At 38.7% G+C, this 19,296-nt stretch overlaps 1 protein-coding gene and 1 pseudogene across 1 annotated transcript in view; both read left to right on the top strand.

Moving 5' to 3' along the window:
- STX12 (syntaxin 12) overlaps positions 1–19,296 on the top strand; it is a 50,182-nt gene extending 30,886 nt beyond the window's left edge. Inside the window, exons 5-9 of the mRNA XM_004455712.4 lie at positions 5,821–5,864; positions 7,391–7,496; positions 14,701–14,773; positions 15,399–15,481; positions 17,350–19,296. Of these exons, the coding sequence (XP_004455769.1) occupies positions 5,821–5,864; positions 7,391–7,496; positions 14,701–14,773; positions 15,399–15,481; positions 17,350–17,442 (399 nt within the window). The 3' untranslated portion in view covers positions 17,443–19,296. The remainder of the gene's footprint in view (positions 1–5,820; positions 5,865–7,390; positions 7,497–14,700; positions 14,774–15,398; positions 15,482–17,349) is intronic.
- Positions 3,572–4,421, top strand: LOC139439697 (proteasome subunit beta type-2 pseudogene; annotated as a pseudogene).

Below are 19,296 nucleotides of genomic sequence, written 5' to 3'. Positions count from 1 at the left end.
AAAGAAGACATTTACAGTTTCAATGTTCTTTCCCAGGTTTTTCTTTGTTTTTGTTTTTGTGTTTGTTTTTCTCCCTCTTTGGCCATTAGCCTTTGTTTACTATTCCCCCAAATAATAAACATACAGATAAATTGCTGTGAAAATGCCAGATTGGTATAATCTATGTAAAAAAAAAAATGTTTGCATATGATCAAATACTGGAAAGGAATATTCACAAAAGTTAAAAAAAGTGGCGGGCAGAATTATGTGCAATTTTCTTTTTCATTTTTCATTGCTATATTGGTCTTATGTTAAAAACTTTTTTTAAAAAGTGAATGACTGTTTCCTAGAATATAGCAGGCTGGGTTATTTGGACCAATCCTATCTTTGAAACATTTATTAAATACTGGATTTTAAAAACTCAACTTCTCAAAAGTATCAAAGAGCTGTCAAAATATTAAGGTCAAAGGAAGCAGCTACAGCTCAGTGATTGAGCACGTGCTTCCCATGTACGAAGTCCTGGGTTCAGTCCCTGGTACCTCCTAAGGGAAAATGAGAACTCAGAGAGGTAAGCAGACCACGGAAAATGCTTTTGTACTGAGTATATTTATTGAGGGCAAAGCTAAACTTCAATTTTGGTGTTCTTATGACATGAAGGGGACGAAGTCTAAGCCTAGGATCCATACAAAGTGGGGAGTCTAAAAACTGGTGCTCCTCAAATTAATCTGGGCCCTAAAAACTATATCCATAGGGTATGGGCAAGCCAAAAGTAAGTCTTTCTTTCCCTTAGGGAACTGCCAAAATGTTGCATTAGCACTCACCTGAGCAGGTGGTAAAGGAGGCAGGAGGGAGAGGAAATGCAGGCAATCACTTGTACCACAGAATAACCTTGATGCAGATTTTTAGCTCAAGTTAATACCACCTGAATGGTCCAAAAGTCTCAGACTTCAATTGGTCCTAGACTGGTATAGCACCTAGGTGCCAGGTGGAAGCAATCACAGTTCCTCTCTAGTGGGAGACACCTTTATCCTAGGTCTAAAAGAATACTCTCAAACACATTTTCAAGGGCAACTAGCAACATCTGGTTAAAAAATAACCAAGTACACAAGGAAACAAAGTACCCTGCATAAGAACTAGTAGAAATAACAGTGAAGTGATATAAACCTGCGAAGACTTCATAAATTAGAATTATTAATTTTTCACTTGAAAACATCTACAGGAAGCAGGAAACTATAAACAGCTGTGAAAAAGAGTCAAAAGAACTTATAGAATTGAAAAATATAATATGGAAATAAAAAAACTTAACGGATGGGTAGTCTAACTAGAAAATAGGTTAGAACATTTTATCCAGCATTTAACACAGTGGGTTAAAAAATTCAGTATGGAAGAAAGACTATGAGAAATGGAGAATAGGACGAAAGGATCTAACTTTTTTTTTCTTTTTTCTAACATTGTTTTAATTGGAGTTATAAAATGACAAGAGTGAATAGGGAACAGAAGTGATATTTTCAGAGATAATTACTGATAATTTCCCAGAATAGATGAAAAGAGCCACAGTTTCAAGAAATCCAACAAATCCAAAGCAGGATAATAAATATTAAGAAACTCTTATTTCTTTAAAACATTATAGAAAAATATTCAATCCATAAAAGACAAAGAGAAAATCCTAAAAATAGAGAAACAGTAGAATACTTTGAAAGATACAAAAGTTAAACTGACAATTGACTTCTCAACAACAACAGAAGCCAGTGGACTGATATTTTTAATTTCTTTAATGAGGGACAATAACTGCCTGCCTAGGATTCTAAACCCAGTGAAAATATATATCCAGAATGAGAGCTAATTAAAGACATTTTCAGTCAAAAGAGAGCTTGTTATTAGCACACCTTACTAAAAGAAATTCTAAAAGATGTACTACAGGCAGAAGGATAGTGAACTCAGATGGAAAATCTGAGGAGCAGAAAAGAATGAAGAGCAAAAAAGAGGTAAATATGTGAGAACACAAGCCACAAACAGGGAGAAGATATTTCTATATATATAATCAACAACAAGTTATTCTAGTTTGCAGAATGTGTAAGGAATTCCTGTGAATCAGTATGAAAAACAGACATAAACAACACTTCTCAAACGTTTTGGAATCATCTTTGATACTACATCAAAAATTGACAAAAGGGGGAAGCGGATTTAGCTCAATGGATAGAGCCTACCACATGAGAGGTCCAGGGTTCAAACCCAGGGCCACCTGACCTGTGTGGTGAGCTGGCCTACATGCAGTGTGAATGTGCACCAGGAGTGACGCGCCACGCAGGGGTGTCCCCCACGTAGGGGAGCCCCATGCACAAGGAGTGTGCCCCATAAGGAGAGCCACCCAGCGTGAAAAAAGTGCAACCTGCCCAGGAGTGGCGCCGCACACGGGGAGCTGATGGAGCAAGATGATGCAACAAAGAGAAACACAAATTCCGAGTGCCACTGACAAGAATACAAGTTGACACAGAAGAACACACAGCAAATGGACACAGAGAACAGACAACTGGGAGGTGGGGGGGGGGAGGGAGAGAAATAAATAAAAAATAAATCTTTAAAAAAAACCACAATACTTGACAAAAGGGAAGTGAATGTGGCTCAAGCAATTGGGCTCCTGTCTACCATGTAGGAGGTCCAGGGTTCAATGCCCAGGGCCTCCTGGTAAAGGCAAGATGGCCTATGTGGTGAGCTGCCCACACAGAGTGCTGGCCTGTGCAGAGTACTGCCTCATGCAGGAGTGCTGCCTTGCTCAGGAGTGCTGGTCCACGTGGAGAGCTGGTGCAGCAAGATGACACAATGAAAAGAGAGGCAAAGGAGAAATAATAAGGGATGCAGCAGATCAGGGAGCTAAGGTAGCATAAGAGAATGATTGCATCTCTTCCTCTCCCGAAGGTCCCAGGATCAGTTCCCAGAGCTACCTAATGAGAATACAAGCAGACACAGAAGAACACACAGAGAATGGACAGAGAGCAGACAGTGGTGGGGGGAGGAATAAATAAATAAATAAATCTTTTTTTAAAAACTTGACAAAATCTAATCGCATTCTAGTCTTTTTTCTATGAATAATTTTGTAACATGCTTTTTATCATTTGGAAAATACCGATTCCCTGAGTAATGTAGTTCTTCCACATATTGATATATTTTATTTTGCAAAATAAAAAAAAATCTCATTTGTTAGTATTACCATCAATTTCATCAGAAAAGTCTTTAAATATTAGGAAACTGTCAAATTCATAGTGGTAGGTACAGGTTTTTCAAAATTCTGATTTTTTTATTTGAAAGATTTTTATCATTGGTAACAGGCACTGTCAGTTGTTTTCCTTGAAATGACAGTATCATATTGTTTATATTCAAGAAGTTTTCTGTCAAATACCAGTCTGAATAACCATAGGTTGTCAGTTTATTCTTGTAAGTAAAAGTAGTTTTCCCTGAAAAAAAGTGGCTAGTTCGCTTGTAGCTCAGTCGCACAAGTGCTTTTCCTGAGGACAACCATTGTAATTCTATATGCAGCAGAAGTGCTTTATGTGTCCTTTCTATTTCATCTCACAAAGTATTAGAAAGATGTGTATGTCTTGTGGCCTGCATCATGCAAGTCTGTGCTGGTGGTGCTGTCTCACCAGTGAGGCAGAGAAGCAGGCGAGCCCCTCGCTCTGTCGAACCTGCAGGTCCTAACCTCCCGCCACCATGGAGTACCTCATCAGCATCCAGGGCCCCGACTACGTCCTGGTCACTTCTGATAGGGTGGCCACCAGCAATATTGTCCAGATGAAGGACAATCATAACAAGATGTTTAAGATGAGTGAAAAAATCTTACTCCTACGTGTCGGAGAGGCTGGAGACCCTGTGCAATTTACAGGATATATTCAGAAAAATGTACAACTTTATAAGATGATAAATGGATATGAATTGTCTCCCACAGTAGCAGCTAATTTCACTCACCGAAACTTGGCTGACTGCCTTCAGAGTCGGACCCCGTATCATGTCAGCCTCCTGGCTGGCAATGATGAGCATGAAGGTCCAGCACTCTACTACATGGACTACCTGGCAGCCTTGGCCAAGGGCCCTTTTGCAGCCCAAGGCTATGGTGCCTTCTTTACTCTCAGTATCCTGGACCAATGCTATATACCACTCTCTCACATGAGAGGGCAGTGGAGCTTCTTGGGAATTGTCTTGAGGCGCTCCAGAAACAATTCATCCTAAATCTGCCAACCTTCAGCGTTCGAATCATTGACAAAAATGGCAATCATGACCTCAACAGTATTTCCTTCCCTAAATGGGGCTCCTAACATCATGTCCTTCCTCACACTTGCTGGGAACTTTTTTGATGGGCTCCTTTATTTTTTTCTGCTCTCTTCATGTGCACTCTTAACAGATGGTTAATTCAGAATAAAGTTGAATATGGATAAATAGAAAAAAAAATGTGTAATAAGGGGTTGCAATTTAATTAAAATAATTTGTATGGCTTCATCAAGGACAAACAAGCTTTTTTTTTTTAAACTCTGAGTGTGTGGTGATGAATACAGTGAAAACTGGTACAGTTTGGTGCCTATGCTCTAATTCATGCTAAGGCACCAGCCGTTTTACCCACCTTTGCTTTTGCACTGTGATTGCAAATGCCAGCACAGTAAGACGACTCCATGCTGATTTTTTTTGAATAATGGTCAAGCAAATAAAAATATGCTTAACATCTTTAGTAGTCATGGCATTGCAAATTAAAATCATAATGAGTTAACTATTTCATGTCCACTTTTAACACTGGGTTGAAGTGTTAATATGTGGATATGATGCAACAGCAGCTCTCCTTTCTGACCAGTGGTAGTATAAATTGGCACAACCACTTTGGAAAACACCGAGTTCAATCCCCAGTACCTCCTAAAAAAACAAAAAACCAACAGAAAAAGAAGATAAATGAAACATGGTTATAGTCAGTATCTGGATGAATCTGGCATTATCTGGAGTGAACAATACAAAGCACAAAAGAATACAAACCATATGATTACATTTGTGTAAAGTTCAAAAACAGGCAAAATTATATTGAATAAGGATGCATATCACTATTTTTAAAAGCAAGAAAATTATTATCACAAAGTATAGAATCATTATTTTAAGGGAGATGGAGGGAGGGGTGATCAGAGAAGGGCATATGGGTGGGCTTCTGGAACACTAGGAATTTTTTGCTTCTTATTTGGGTAAAACAAAAGTGAAAATTAAAAAAACTTTCCTTCAGCTGGATAGAATGTTGAAATATTTAATTTTGTTCATTTTGCTGGTCTTTTAATTGTCACTATTATAAAAAGGAAAGCTTTTTTTAAATGAAATTAGATTGGTCTTTACATTTTTTTTCTTGGTTTGTTTTTAAATTACAGTAGTAATAAGTGCATTAGACTTATTTTTGAAGTGAATTTGCTACTTAACATGCTGTAAACATCAACTTTTAAAAATCTTTACATATTCTGAAAACTTGTAAGGAAAAAGATTTTCAGAATTTGTTTCCTTACAAGTTTTCAGATCTTTCCCTTCATCCTCTTTCCCCCCAATTTTTAAATAAGTTGTTGTTGTTATTTTACCCCTTTCTTCTGCCCATGATCTCTTTTTGTTCAGCATGGTTTCTGTTCTACACCCAAACTGGAATGCAGACTTGGCTTAAACCACTTCATGCCCATTTTCTAGTAGGAGACCAGAGTCTTATGTCAACTAACAGATCTGTCAGAGCTAATGTTGCTTCTTTATCCTGTAGTAAAGACAAACCCTTGTTCTGTGTGTCTCTCTGTAATGTGATTCTGGATGTCAGCAATACTAATATCACCTGTTTTCTAGGCAGAGGAGAGGCAAAGAGAGGAGCAGCTTGTCTCATTTGACAGGTAAGGGATTATTCATACAACCTGCTGAATAGTTGAGTTGGGATTTCATATCTTTATACTTGTTTTTATTGACTGTGATTATATTGAGAGCCATTGATTGTACACTTTGGATGGATTGTATGGTGTGTTAGTAAAATTGCTTTAATTAAAAAAAAATCAGGACAAAACAAAAGGGGCCTTAGGGGACATTTTATAATCCACAAAATAAAATTAAACAGTTCAAAACCCTGGGCTTTTCCAAGGTGTTTGCATTATGGAAGGAATAATCTCAAGGTAAATTAAAAAATTCCAAGAAACCCTTGATGTCCATCACATGGAGAGAGAGCTTGGTACCCCATAAATCTATTAATTAGGAGGTATAAATCATCTTACCTATAATTCAGATTAAGTCATTCAAAGTTCTTGGGTTTCTGTTCTCTCATCTTTAAAATAGGAGCAACTGATTCTTCAGGAGTATTAAGAGGAAAAGCAAAACAATTTGTATCTGAAAGATATCTCCTTTGTCTTCTCCAAGCTGAAATAACTAATCCCATGGAAATATATTTGTGATATTAGTTAAAAACTTAAAATGTTTTATTGTAGATATGTATCTATCTCTCCCCACTACATTGTGAGTGCCTCAAAGGCCTGGGGGACTCTCTCTTAACTCAGTTTTTTATCTCTAGCATATGGAGAAAATTCTTTAAATACAGTGAGGTTGAGTACAATTTATAATACTATTGGAAAAATGCTTAGTTTTGGGTTTTCAAAGTGTTTCAATTCTAGTATAATATATAATATACTTTTCTTATAAAAATGGTAACTGAAAAGTTATTACATTTCACTAGCTTTTTACATTGATTTTCTATTAAGACAGACACGAAAGGACAAATACTATATGATTGCACTACTATGAGCTAAATATATTGTGTAACTTGTATATGGTTCCATATGGATTCATATGTATGATTCCATTAATATAAAATGTAAATATAAATCAGTTTATAAAGATGAAAAAAAAAGAGGCATTTAACCTAAAGCATTACTTCACTAGGAAATTCCTGAAAATCAGGAGATGTGGTTCTGTTCAAGTAATTGACAAAGCACTGACAGGCACTTACCTTGCTTTCCTCTTCACCTGTTTAGTACCCCAGATACCAATACAGCTTGCTCTTTGAGAGTCCTTGGAAGACAGTGGGCCAATATACTTCACTGACTTCAAATTTCTGGCTATTTTTCTTTGTCTTGTAAGACCTAGTAAGATTGCAGAGTATACCCAAAAATGGAAACAACAAGAAGTACGAGCCTTGTATCCTGTTTCATCTCAGTTTTGTCCATGGAAGCCAAGACTCTGTTTTCTTTGTCTTATTAGCCCTTTACGTCTGGATATGAAGAATGTCTCTCTCAGGGTCTTTGTATTGATGTCAGAGGAGTTGGAGCCTTGGTGTCTGTCTTTGGATGGACTCTGCTGGAATAGAGGTGTTGTAGGCATGTTTCATGTACACCTTGGAGAGGAGGAATCACCTAGTGCTCTTGTCTCCCTGCAGCCATGAGGAATGGAACCAGATGCAGAGCCAGGAAGATGAGGTGGCCATCACTGAACAGGATCTGGAACTTATTAAAGAGAGGGAAACGGCAATTCGGCAGCTGGAGGTGAGAGCCAGGTCATGTGTTTTGCTTGACTCAGTGTGGCACTGCAAGTATCTGGATTCTCTTTGGTCCACCTGAGTTTCCTCTCAATGATTATGAAAAAGCATGAAATGGGTCCTTGGTTTTTATATTATCTGTCTCAGTGTAATTATAGTGAGTTTGAACTACAGTTAAGATGTTATGGGAATTGGATGTGGCTCAACTGATAGAGCATCCACCTACCATATGGAGGGTCTAGGGTTCGATCCCCAAGGCCTCCTGACCCAGGTGGTAAAGCTGGCCCACGCGCAGTGCTGCTGCGTGCAAGGAGTACTGTGCCACACAGGGGCGCCCCCACATATGGGTGCCCCCCGCGCAAGGGGTGCGCCCCACAAGGAGCGCTGCCCCACGTGAAAAAAAAAGTGCAGCCCGTCCAGGAGTGACACTGCACACATGGAGAGCTGGTGCAGCAAAATGATGCAACAAAAAAAGAGATGCAGTTTCCCAGTGCCACAGTGAATGGACACAGAGCAGACAACGGGGTGAGGGATGGGGAGAAAAATAAATAAAATCGTTAAAAAAAATAAAAAGATGTTATTGGCCATGGTACCCAGGAACACCCAAATCCCCTTCTTCAGTCACCACATTGCATATGGTTTCCATGAGAAGTATGTCTGGAGAACAGTGCAAGCAATAAATATTTTATTGCTCATTAGGGCTTTATCCCCAAACCTCAATCTCAAATTCTTGGGTTAGGCAGGGCTAAGAGGAGAGCCCCTTTGTATGGTCTACATAAATAGTTCAGAATAAAATCAAGCCAAAAGGGTGGCTCCATTTTTGTACATCCCAAATTTGAATCTTACCACTTTAGTGGGTCAGGGAAATAGGAGCAGTTATTGAGGTGGGGTTGGGAGAGAAGTTTGTAGGACTTTCTTACCTAACTAAGCTTCCAACTTTAACTTTCTGCACAGTGACCAGTAAAATATTCTTAAACCTGATAGGTAGTTTTCTCCTCCTTGGAGGTAAAAAGAGGGCAGTAGATCTTGTGGGAGGAAGTCTCAGGGGGACAGTGGGGGGCAGTGCAGGGGAGTAGAGAAATTGAGCTCCCTCTTCGCCTTCATGTGGCAGTGGTTCTGAACCTTGGTTGCACATTAGAATCACCTGGAGAAGTTTAAAAACAACAGAAAACCAAACTCTATTCCCCCTCCATGACAGATTCAACTATGCAAAATTGCTGGGTTTTGTATATTAAAAATGTATATAAAAAATCATCAATATACAAACTTTCATAGGGTTAAACCTAATAAATCAATGTTTCTGGGGTTGAGGCATGGGCAGGTACATTTTTATAAAGCTCCCCAGGTGATTGTAATATGCAGCCAAGGTTGAGACCCACTGCCCTAGAGGCCATCAGTTTCTGTTTTTAGATGGTACAGTTTATCTTGAAGTTACAGTTATTTTATTACCTTCAAAGATGTCATATCTTTCCTTTATTCTTTTTTACCTACCCCTAGTAATCACCTCAGCTTGTTTCTCTTACATTAGAAATATTGCTACAGCAGGGCATGGAGTGATATATAGAGCTAAAGAAAGGATGGGGGAAGCGGACTTGGCCCAGTGGTTAGGGCGTCCTTCTACCACATGGGAGGTCTGCGGTTCAAACCCCGGGCCTCCTTGACTCGTGTGGAGCTGGCCCATGCGCAGTGCTGATGCGCACAAGGAGTGCCCTGCCACACAGGGGTGTCCCGGCGTAGGGGAGCCCCACGCGCAAGGAGTACACCCCGTAAGGAGAGCTGCCCAGCGTGAAAGAAAGTGCAGCCTGCCCAGGAATGGCACCGCACACACGGAGAGCTGACACAACAAGATGACACAACAAAAAGAAACACAGATTCCCGTGCAGCTTACAACAACAGAAGCGGACAAAGAAGAACACGTAGTGAATGGACACAGAGAACAGACAACTGGGGCGGTGGCGGGGGGAGGGGGGAAAAAGGGAAAAAGGATGCATGTTAGGAATAGATGGATCACTTCAAAATTCAGTAGAATTAAGTGCAAATTCCATAGCCTGGTTTGATTTTCATACCTAGTCATATCCTGTGTCAAACATTCAGAAACATTCAAACCTTACATTATAGCCAAGATGGGCTGTTTGCTTTTTTGACTCAGCTGCCTTTCTGTTTATATGGCCTCTTCTTTGCTTTAAGGCACAACTCAAGTCCAGCCTCTTCTGCAAAATCTTCCTCCTCTGCACACTTTTCTATAGCATTCATTAATCATTTCCCATAGAAAGTCATTAAAGGTCATATGAAGTCATTCCCTGTCTTCTTTATCTTACTGTATACTGACACACACCTCCATTAGATATTAAGCTCATTTGTATCCCCAGCAACTATCAGACTACCCCAGCTGTAGTAAACTCTTAGCAAATGATTGAGGAGCTGGCAAGAACTATTCTTGTTAAATCATGATTGGGAAGGTATTGCTTTCACGGCATCCTTTTTTTGTTTGTTTGTTTGCATTCTGGGAGGTAGTATATTGTACTGTAATGGGAAAGCACGGACTATAGAGATAAAATCCTGGCTGCAATGCTTGGTTTCATTACTTACCGGCTATGAAACTACACAAGTGATATAATCTCTCTGAGCGTCATCCACAAAGATAAAACCTATTTCATAGTTACTGAATAATAGTTAAATATAAAGGAGGTATAGTAATATCATGAACTTTTTTTAACAAATCCATTTTATTGGTACATATTAATAAAGCATACACTTCATCCAAAGTGTACAATCAGTGGTATTTGGTATAATGACATAGTTGTGGATTCATCACCTCAGTCATCATTAGAGCATTTTCATTATTTCAATAATAATATTAATAATAAGCAAAGAACAAACAAGAAAATTATTCACTCCATAACCTCTCTATGCTTCCCCTATTGTACATACTGCTATTTCTGGCTATTATTGCACAGTTATTTATTAAGCAGTTTTATTGAGATATATTCATATACCACACAATCTGTCCAAAGTGTATAATCAATGGCTTTTAGTATACTTAAAATGTTGAACATTCATCACCACAAAAAATTTTAGAAAATTTCGTTTTTCCGAAAAGAAAAACTCCACACTCCTTAGCAGTCCTTCCCTAGCCTTATGTAGCCACTAATCTAACTTCATCTCCAAAAGTTAATTTATATTTACGTTTTATATAACTGGAATCATACAATATGTAGTACTTTGCATCTTGTTTCTTTTACTTAGCATGATGGCTTTTTTGATTAGATTTTAATATCTTGAGTATTAACATACATTTGTTCAATTTCAAAGAAGAAGAGTCTTATGTATACAACTTTACCCATATTTATATTACACATGAGGTTTTACTGTACTCTACAGTTCCATGTTACATTTTTATCTTTCCTTTTAGTAATATACATGACCTTAGACTTTCCCTTTAAACCCCTTTCATACCCACATAATAGTACCACTACTTACAGACATTATGTTGGGCTTTCACCTTTTCTCTTCAGTTCCAAAGATTAGCACACATCCTTTTTACCAGTGCTGCACAAGTTAACCCTCAGCTTTCTATTCTCTCACCTCATGCCATGTTCTAGTGACCCATATTCAGGTTATTAACTCCATGAAATTACACAATATATTTAGTTCGTAGTCGCACATATAGCATTTGTCTTTTTGTATCTGGCTTATGTCACTCAACATAATGTCCTCCAGGTTCATCCATGTTGTCATATGCTTTACAACTTCATTTCTTCTTACAGCTGCATAAAATACCATCATGTGTATACACCACAATTTGTTCATTTATTGGTTGATGGAACCTGGGTTGTTTCCAACTTTTGGCAATCATGTTGTGAATAATGCTGCTGTGAACATTGGTGTGCACATGTCTGTTAGTGTCACTGCTTTCAGTTCTTCTGGGTATATACCTAGTACTGGTATTGCCCCATCATATGACAAGTCTATATTCAAGTTCTTTAGGAACTGCCAAACAGATCTCCACAGTGGCTGTACCATTCTACATTCCCACCAACGATGAATAAGTGTTCCTATCTCTCCACATCCTCTCCAGCACTTATAGTTCTCTGTCTTTTTTAATAGTGGCCATTATGATAGGTGTGAAATGATATCCCATTGCAGCATTGATTTGCATTTCCTAATTGCCAGTGCCATTGATCATTTTTTTCACGTGTTTTTTCGCCATTTGTATTTCTTCTTTGGACAAATGTCTATTCAAGTCTTGCCCATTTTATAATTGGGTTGTTGGTCTTTTTATTGTTGAGTTGTAGCATCTCCCTATATATCATGGATATTAAACCCTTATCAGATATGTGATTTCCAAATATTTTCTCCTATTGAGTTGGCTGCCTTTTCACCCTTTTGGCAGGTCCTTTGAGGTACAAAAGTGTTTTATTTTGAGGAGACCCCGTTTATGTATTTTTTCTTTTGTTGCTTGTGCTTTGGGTATAAGGTCCAAGAAACCACTACCTACCCCAAGGTCTTTCAGATGTTTCCCTACATGTTCTTCTAGTAGTTCTGTAGTCCTGGCTTTTACATTTAGGTCTGTGATCCATTTTGAATTGATTCTTATATAGGGAATGAGAACCAGTCCTCTTTCATTCCTTTTTTTTAAAAGAATAATTTTTTCAAATTTATTTTGCACTTGCTGTCTGCTGTGTCTGTTCATTGTGTGCTTGTCATCTTTTTAGGGGCACCGGGAACTGAACCTGGAACCTCCCATGTGGCAGGGAGGCATCCAATGGCTTGAGCCACTTCTGTTTCCCCTCTAATGTGTTTTTTTTTTTTTTAAGCTTTTTAAAAAAAAAAATCCCTCCCCAAGATGGCTCCCTCATCTGTCTGCTGAATGTCTGCTTATCTTCTTTAGGAGGTACTGGGAACTGAACCCAAGACCTCCCATGTGGGAGGTGAGTGCCCAACTTCTTGAACCACTTCTGCTCCCCTCTAATGTGTTTTTTATCTCATTTATCATGCCTTTCATTCCCATGAGCTCTTTGCTTTTTTATTCCGGTTTTCAGATTCTTCTTTGTGTTTGCTCAATGTTGTCGTCTTCCCCATCCCCCCCGCCATGGCTCCCTCCTCTGTTTGCTCGTTGTTTTATGCTCATTGTTTGTGCTTGTCTACTTGTTGTTTTTGCTTGTTGTCCCTCATTGTCTGTTTTGTGTTTTTTTCTTTAGGAGGCACTAGGAACCAAACCTGGGACCTCCCGTGTGGGAGGTGGATGCTCAACTGCTTGAGGCATGTCTGCTCCCTACTCACTTTGTTTTTGCTCATTGTCTGCTCATTGCTTTTTGCTCATTTTCCACTCATTGTTTTTGCTCCATGTCTGCTGTTATTTGTCTTTTTTTTTTTTTAAGATTTATTTTATTTATCTTCCCCCACCCCCTCATTGTCTGCACTTGCTGTGTCTGTTCATCTTCTTTGTTTCTTTAGGAGGCACCAGGAGCTGAACCTGGGACCTCCAATGTGGGAGGGAGGCACCTAATCACTTAAGCCACCTCTTTTCCCTGCTTTGTCTCTTATTATATTTTTCATCTTGTGTCTCTTGTTGTATCAGCATGCTGCACCTTCTTGTTGAACCAACTCACCATCCTGCTTGTCCTCTTTAGGAGGTACCAGGAACCTCTGCTCCCTTCTTTGTTGTGTCTCTCATCATGTTTTTCTTTTTGTGTCTCTTGTGTCTTCTCGTGTCAGCTCGCCATGCATGCCCGCTGTGCCAGCTCGCTGTCTTCTTTAGGAGGCACTGGGAACTGGACCATGGACCTCCCATGTGGTAGGCAGGAGCCCAGTCTCTTGAGCCACATCCACTTCCCTGTTTGTTGTCTTTAAGAGGCACTGGGAAGCAAACCTGGGACCACCCATGTAGGAGGTGGTCATTCAACTGCTTGAGCCATTCCCTCTCCCTCAGTGTCTTCTTGATTTCGTTTATCTCTTTAGCCATATTGTCTTTCAACTTACTAATTTCATTTTGGAAATATGTGTGTATCTTATTGATTAGCTTTCTCAAATCCTGTATCTCTTTTAGAACTTTGATGTATTCCTTTGTTAGGCCATGTCTTCAATTTTCTTAGTATGTAATTTTTTGCTGATGTCTAAACATCTGCTTAGGATGGTGAGTCTACTTGGATGCTCAATTTCCCTCACTTCCTTTAGGATTTAGTGGTGGGAAGCTGTGTGTTACTGCTCTTCTTTGATTATGGCTCAACCTGTTTTGGGTCTTGTTTGTCCCCATTAGTTGCTCAGATTTGGGCCCTGGACCTAGTAATGGGTTACATACCCACTTCCGAGAACCTTGGGGAGGAAGGTTGTAAAGGCCAGAAAAATCCTTTCTTAAATTTCCTCACATGAACTTCCTTGGTCAGCCAGCAGATGGCACTCGTCAGCAGTCCTCTCATTTGAAAGTCTGGTCCCAGTGTGTCTGCTGCAACATGGACCAGATCAGTGTGGCAGAGGGTCCTGCCTGGGTGCTAAGAGCCTCACAGTTTAAACTTTCTCACAGACTGTCTCCAACCTTTGCTGGCATTTCCCTCCCTTTTCCTGGGTAGGAAATAATTCCGTTCCCTTCTGCATCTTCAGTAACCAGTCCCGGTCAATAGGAGGGGTGATCGAGAGGGTTGTATCTCTTTAGTCCCGGATCTCTTTAGGTCCCTTGCTGGCTCCCAAACAAACAATGGCGTGGTCCCCAGTTGGCTTGGAAAGGCTTAGAACACAGCAGACCAAATTTGTGGGTCAAAAGCTGAGTCAGCCTTAGGGGAGGTGAATCCCTGGAGCCCCGCTCATCTGTACCTGCTGGCCCCAGCCCCAACGCTGAGAATTCAAGTGTCTGTAGTGTGGGAGAACTTGCTGACAATAGCAGCTGCTGCTTTTAACTTGCAGTTTTGACATTGTAGTTATTTTCCTTTGTTACTCTCTCTTCTGGGCAATGTTCTGCCTTCCCCTGGAAGATTTTTCAGGCCATTTCTCCCAGTCTCCTAGTTGTTTTTCTGAGAGAGAAGAGAGCCCTGTGTTTTTCTAGTCTGCCGTCTTCCCAGAAGTTCAATAACTTTTTATTTTTATTTTCTGTTTAAGGAGAAAGCTTAGTTTATAAAACTTTAAAAACACATATAGCCAACACTTTATGTAAATAGAAGAAATTAATCTTCTAACATGTTGTTTAATGTTAGTTAATTTTTTTGTGTCTTCCTTAGGCTGACATATTGGATGTCAATCAGATATTTAAAGATTTGGCCATGATGATCCATGACCAGGGTGATCTGATTGGTATGTATTATTGATCCCTTTAACCTCAAGGTGAGTTGATAGTATTAGCGTGCAAAGAAGTCAGTCAGACATGCCACCTTTAGAATTAATGTTTAGGAATGCCATTTTTTAAAATTACTAAATTAATTTTCCTTACGATTTTCTTATATCGTCAAATGTAGAAGTTATGGTGAGGTGTCCTTGAAAACTCAGCCCCATTTACTTGTCATATCCTCTGATAAGCTCTGAAAGCTTCCCAGCTTTCAGCTCCAGAAACTTACACAATTATAATTTTATTTGGAAACAATTGCAAGTTTACGAAAAAGTTCCAAAAATAAAAATACCACAAGGAACTCCTATATACCCATTACCTCTTGTAACACTCTACCCCATTTGCTTTAATTTTTGTGTATATGTGTGATCTCTGTATATATATTCATAATTTTTCTGATTCATTTGTGGGCAAGTTACATACTTATTAGCTCTTTCCTCTAAATACATCAGTGTTTATTTTCAAAGAACAGACATATTTTCTTATGGGATTAGTAACTTTTGATTCCCTGGCTGTATGGTTGGGATGGTGGTGATAAAATCAGGATCCATAACATCAAGTGTGGTAAAACAGCCACTGTTCTTCTTTTTACAGATAGCATAGAAGCCAATGTGGAAAGCTCAGAGGTGCATGTTGAAAGAGCCGTTGATCAGTTACAGCGAGCTGCTTACTATCAGGTAAAAGCAGGTACCAGTGAAAGTCAATCTATGCTTCAGACTTTTTTGGGGTCATTATAGTATACTGACAGACTGAGAATGGCTGCAGCCTCTTGCTTGGGCATAAACTGGAGGCAAGTAGTCATAGCTGCAGTGCCAGTTCCATTTTTAGAATTTTCCTTTGCAGAGTGCTCTACAAAAAGCATGAAACCCTGAGTCAATTTACACAGAAGCCACTTGGCTATAAAGCTAACCCCATTAGCTTGAACAGTACCTAAATCTGGTATAAGGCTAATTTTATATCCTAAATAGCTGAAATTTTTTCAGATTAGGATAGTAATAGGTACAGTTAAAGTAGAGCTCCCTAGGTAATTTATGGTGACTTGCCACAGAGGATAGACATAGGATTAATTCTGACTGCTCTTTTTCTATGAATAAATAGGAGGTAATCATTATGGAGCTGTTTCTGTCAAGTGACACTCTTCTACATATTAGTTGAAACTCCTGGTCTCTATCTCTCTGTACAAATATTGTGAATGAGGTCCTTCTCATTTCCCTTTAATTTGGTCTTGCAGCTTTTTTAGAAATAAATAGCATTCAGTCATTTTACTTTTTCCTAGGATAGCATTATTTTACCTGGAATGTTCTTAAAGAAATTTATATTTTTTAATAATATTTCCTTTAAAAATCATGTGATGACTTTAGTATCTAACAGCGAAGGAATAATTAAATAAATCATATATATCCACTCAATGTTATATTATCTAGGCAGTAAAATAGTGTTTATAAAGAGTTTATAATAACAAAAATTTTAATACTAAAACATAAAGTGAGGAAAATAAGAAACATCACACAGAGGAAGCGGACTCGGCCCAGTGATTAGGGCGTCCGTCTACCACGTGGGAGGTCCACGGTTCAAACCCTGGGCCTCCTTGACCCGTGTGGAGCTGGCCCACGGGCAGTGCTGATGCGCGCAAGGAGTGCTGTGCCATACAGAGGTGTCCCCGCATAGGGGAGCCCCACACGCAAGGAGTGCGCCCCGTAAGGAGAGCCGCCCAGCACAAAAGAAAGTGCAGCCTGCCCAGGAATGGTGCTGCACACGCAGAGAGCTGACACAACAAGATGATGCAACAAAAAGAAACACATATTCCCATGCCGCTGACAACAACAGAAGCGGACAAAGAAGAACAAGCAGCAAATAGACACAGAGAACAGACAACTGGGGTGGGGGGGAGGGGAGAGAAATAAATAAATAAATCTAAAAATAAATAAATACCATTGAGATCATTACATGTTAAAAAAAAAAAGAAACATCATACAGTATGATCCCAATTAAGTCAACTAATAATATGCATATATGAAAGATCAGAAGGAATTATGATCAAAATATCAACAATTTTATTTGTGGGTTATTTTCAATTCTTTCTGCTTGCCTGTATATAAAATTTTATAGTAAGTATAAAAGTTTTATTAAATAACATGCAAAGGGGAGCGAATGTGGCTCAAGCAGTTGAGCACCTGCTTCCCACATGGGAGGTATTGGGTTCGGTCCTCAGAGCCTCCTTAAAAAAAAAAAACAAGCAAACAAACAGTAACACCAACTCAGGGTAGTCAGTGTGGCTCAGTGATTTAGCACCAGCTTCCCATGTACAAGGTCGCAGGTTCGATCCCTCGCCCTGGTACCTCAAAAAAAAGTAAAAATGACTTTTTTTGTTGTTGCAAATATTGCACTGGTGAATATTCAGATTTTGGAAAGGTCTCTGAATATTTGTCCATGGATAAAATTAATTTTTAATTATAAGGAGGCAAGTTTATGAAGCACTCTTAATGTCTTAAATATAAAAAATTTTACTTGGTTCATGGGTGTCTTTACATATTTCTTTCCTCAGAAAAAATCTCGCAAGAAGATCTGTATCCTGGTGCTTGTCCTGTCAGTGATTAGTGTAATCTTGGGACTTATTATCTGGCGAGTTTCTCAATGAAGTGATTGCCTCAGAACCTTCTCCCGCTGAGCTGTTGCAAGGGCAAGGGCTTGTTGGAGTCTTGCCAGAACAAACTGATCACAAGAAGAGATCATACACCAGAACGTCCTGTGATAATTTAGTTAGAAGCTAACTACTAACCAGTCCTTGGAATTAGTGATCTATGGAGACAGTATTTATCAATTTATGTATACATTTTATTGACTTCTCAAATTAGGAATTAATTTATGTGGATTTTACTTTCTCTTGTATTCTGATTGCCCCTTCTCCCAAGTGTTTACTATTCCATTCTAAATGCTCGTTTTGACAAGTGACACTACATTCTTGTAATATACCAGATTTATCTTTTTATTAGCAACTGAGATAGAATTACTTTCTGGTACCAGGCATATTGGACGCTGTCAAAAACTGTATAATAAGCCAGCAGTTTTTATTATTTAACGTTTTAATTTGAATTTCTAAGAAGCCTATTCTATATCTGCTTTGAAAGATTTGGCACTGTATTTAACTGGAAAGTGAAAATTTGTAAATGTAATCCAGATAAAGTGAGAAATATCTATTTGAGCTTGTCAGTTGTTGAGGTACACATTCCTAGACTGGATTTAAGGTTTACTTTATTATCTGCTAGGGTCATCCACAGCAGTTCATCCTTACATACACTAAGCAATCTTACTCACTTTTTGAAGAGGTTAATTTAATTGACATTACTATATTCTATGGTAAACTCTGCTGTATACTCCCTCTCCCACGGTCTGTATAGAAAGGGAGAATTAGACAAAGCATGCTTTTGGAAAAGCAGATGGAAATTGTTTGAAATGATTTCTTTTTGTCATCATTTGCTTGTGGTTCTACATTCCTGGTAAATAATGAATGTTGATTTCTGAAAGCTGCCCTACCCCATAAGGGTTGCTGAGCATTTGATGGGAAACGATTTAAAAGCTAGACTGAAGTTGGTTTAAAATTTAGTCCTGTGAACCTGGTGATAAAGCAAAGAAAAGGTTCTTTTTTGTAAATAATACTGGTTTGGAATAGTGTTAGACTTATCCTAATTTATGAGCAAGAGATTAATCTCTATATGCATAGTTTCAGACAAAAAAAGTTTCAATAAAAGATTGCTGTCTTGTAATATGTCTTCCACTTCCTTTTTCACAGGCTTAGAGCATTTAAAGGGAACATAATTTCTTTAGACTCTCACATAAATGTGAATCAGGCCAACTATTTCAGTTCATCCTTTAGTGAATTAGAGGACTTCACTACTCTGGTATATTTATATTCCTTTCTTCCATTTCTCTTAATGTTACTTAATCTTTTATAAACTAATGTGAACAGTAGGGAAACAGGGCCCAAAAGCATAAGTTTCTTTGCACTCTTGTACCAATCTACCCAAGTAATACAAATAAACATTTTTAAAACTTTCATAGTATACGTTTTTATAAGTTAATATCCTAATGAGGCAGGTATTAGGTAATGTGCCATCCCGAGAAAAATTGTAACCTACCACACACCTTAGGAGCAAGACTGAAGGGTTGGTTTAGGGGAGTAAATAGGCTGCAGTCCCTTTCTTGAAATCAGGATGGAGTTTTTGGGGTGGCATAGTGGCCTATGCAGCAGCTTAAGAGCAAATTCCTTGGTTCTATGATCACTGCCCCTTCAGCTCCAAATTATAGCTGGACTTGGGTATTTGTAATATTACAGAAAAGAAAAAAAAATCATTATTGTGAAAAACTATTTGAATTTGGGTAAAGTAAATCAACCGCAGTTCTGTTCTGCAATACTGATAAACTTGGCCTAGAATTTGTGGTAATTGCCAAAGGGATTCTGCTAGATGGTCTTGAATAAACCTATTCACAGAAA

The sequence above is a fragment of the Dasypus novemcinctus genome, chromosome 9 (genome assembly GCF_030445035.2).
Source record: "Dasypus novemcinctus isolate mDasNov1 chromosome 9, mDasNov1.1.hap2, whole genome shotgun sequence".
Lineage (NCBI taxonomy): Eukaryota > Metazoa > Chordata > Mammalia > Cingulata > Dasypodidae > Dasypus > Dasypus novemcinctus.
The sequence above is the reverse complement of the archived record's forward strand: the minus strand, read 5'-3'. Positions and strand labels throughout refer to the sequence as shown.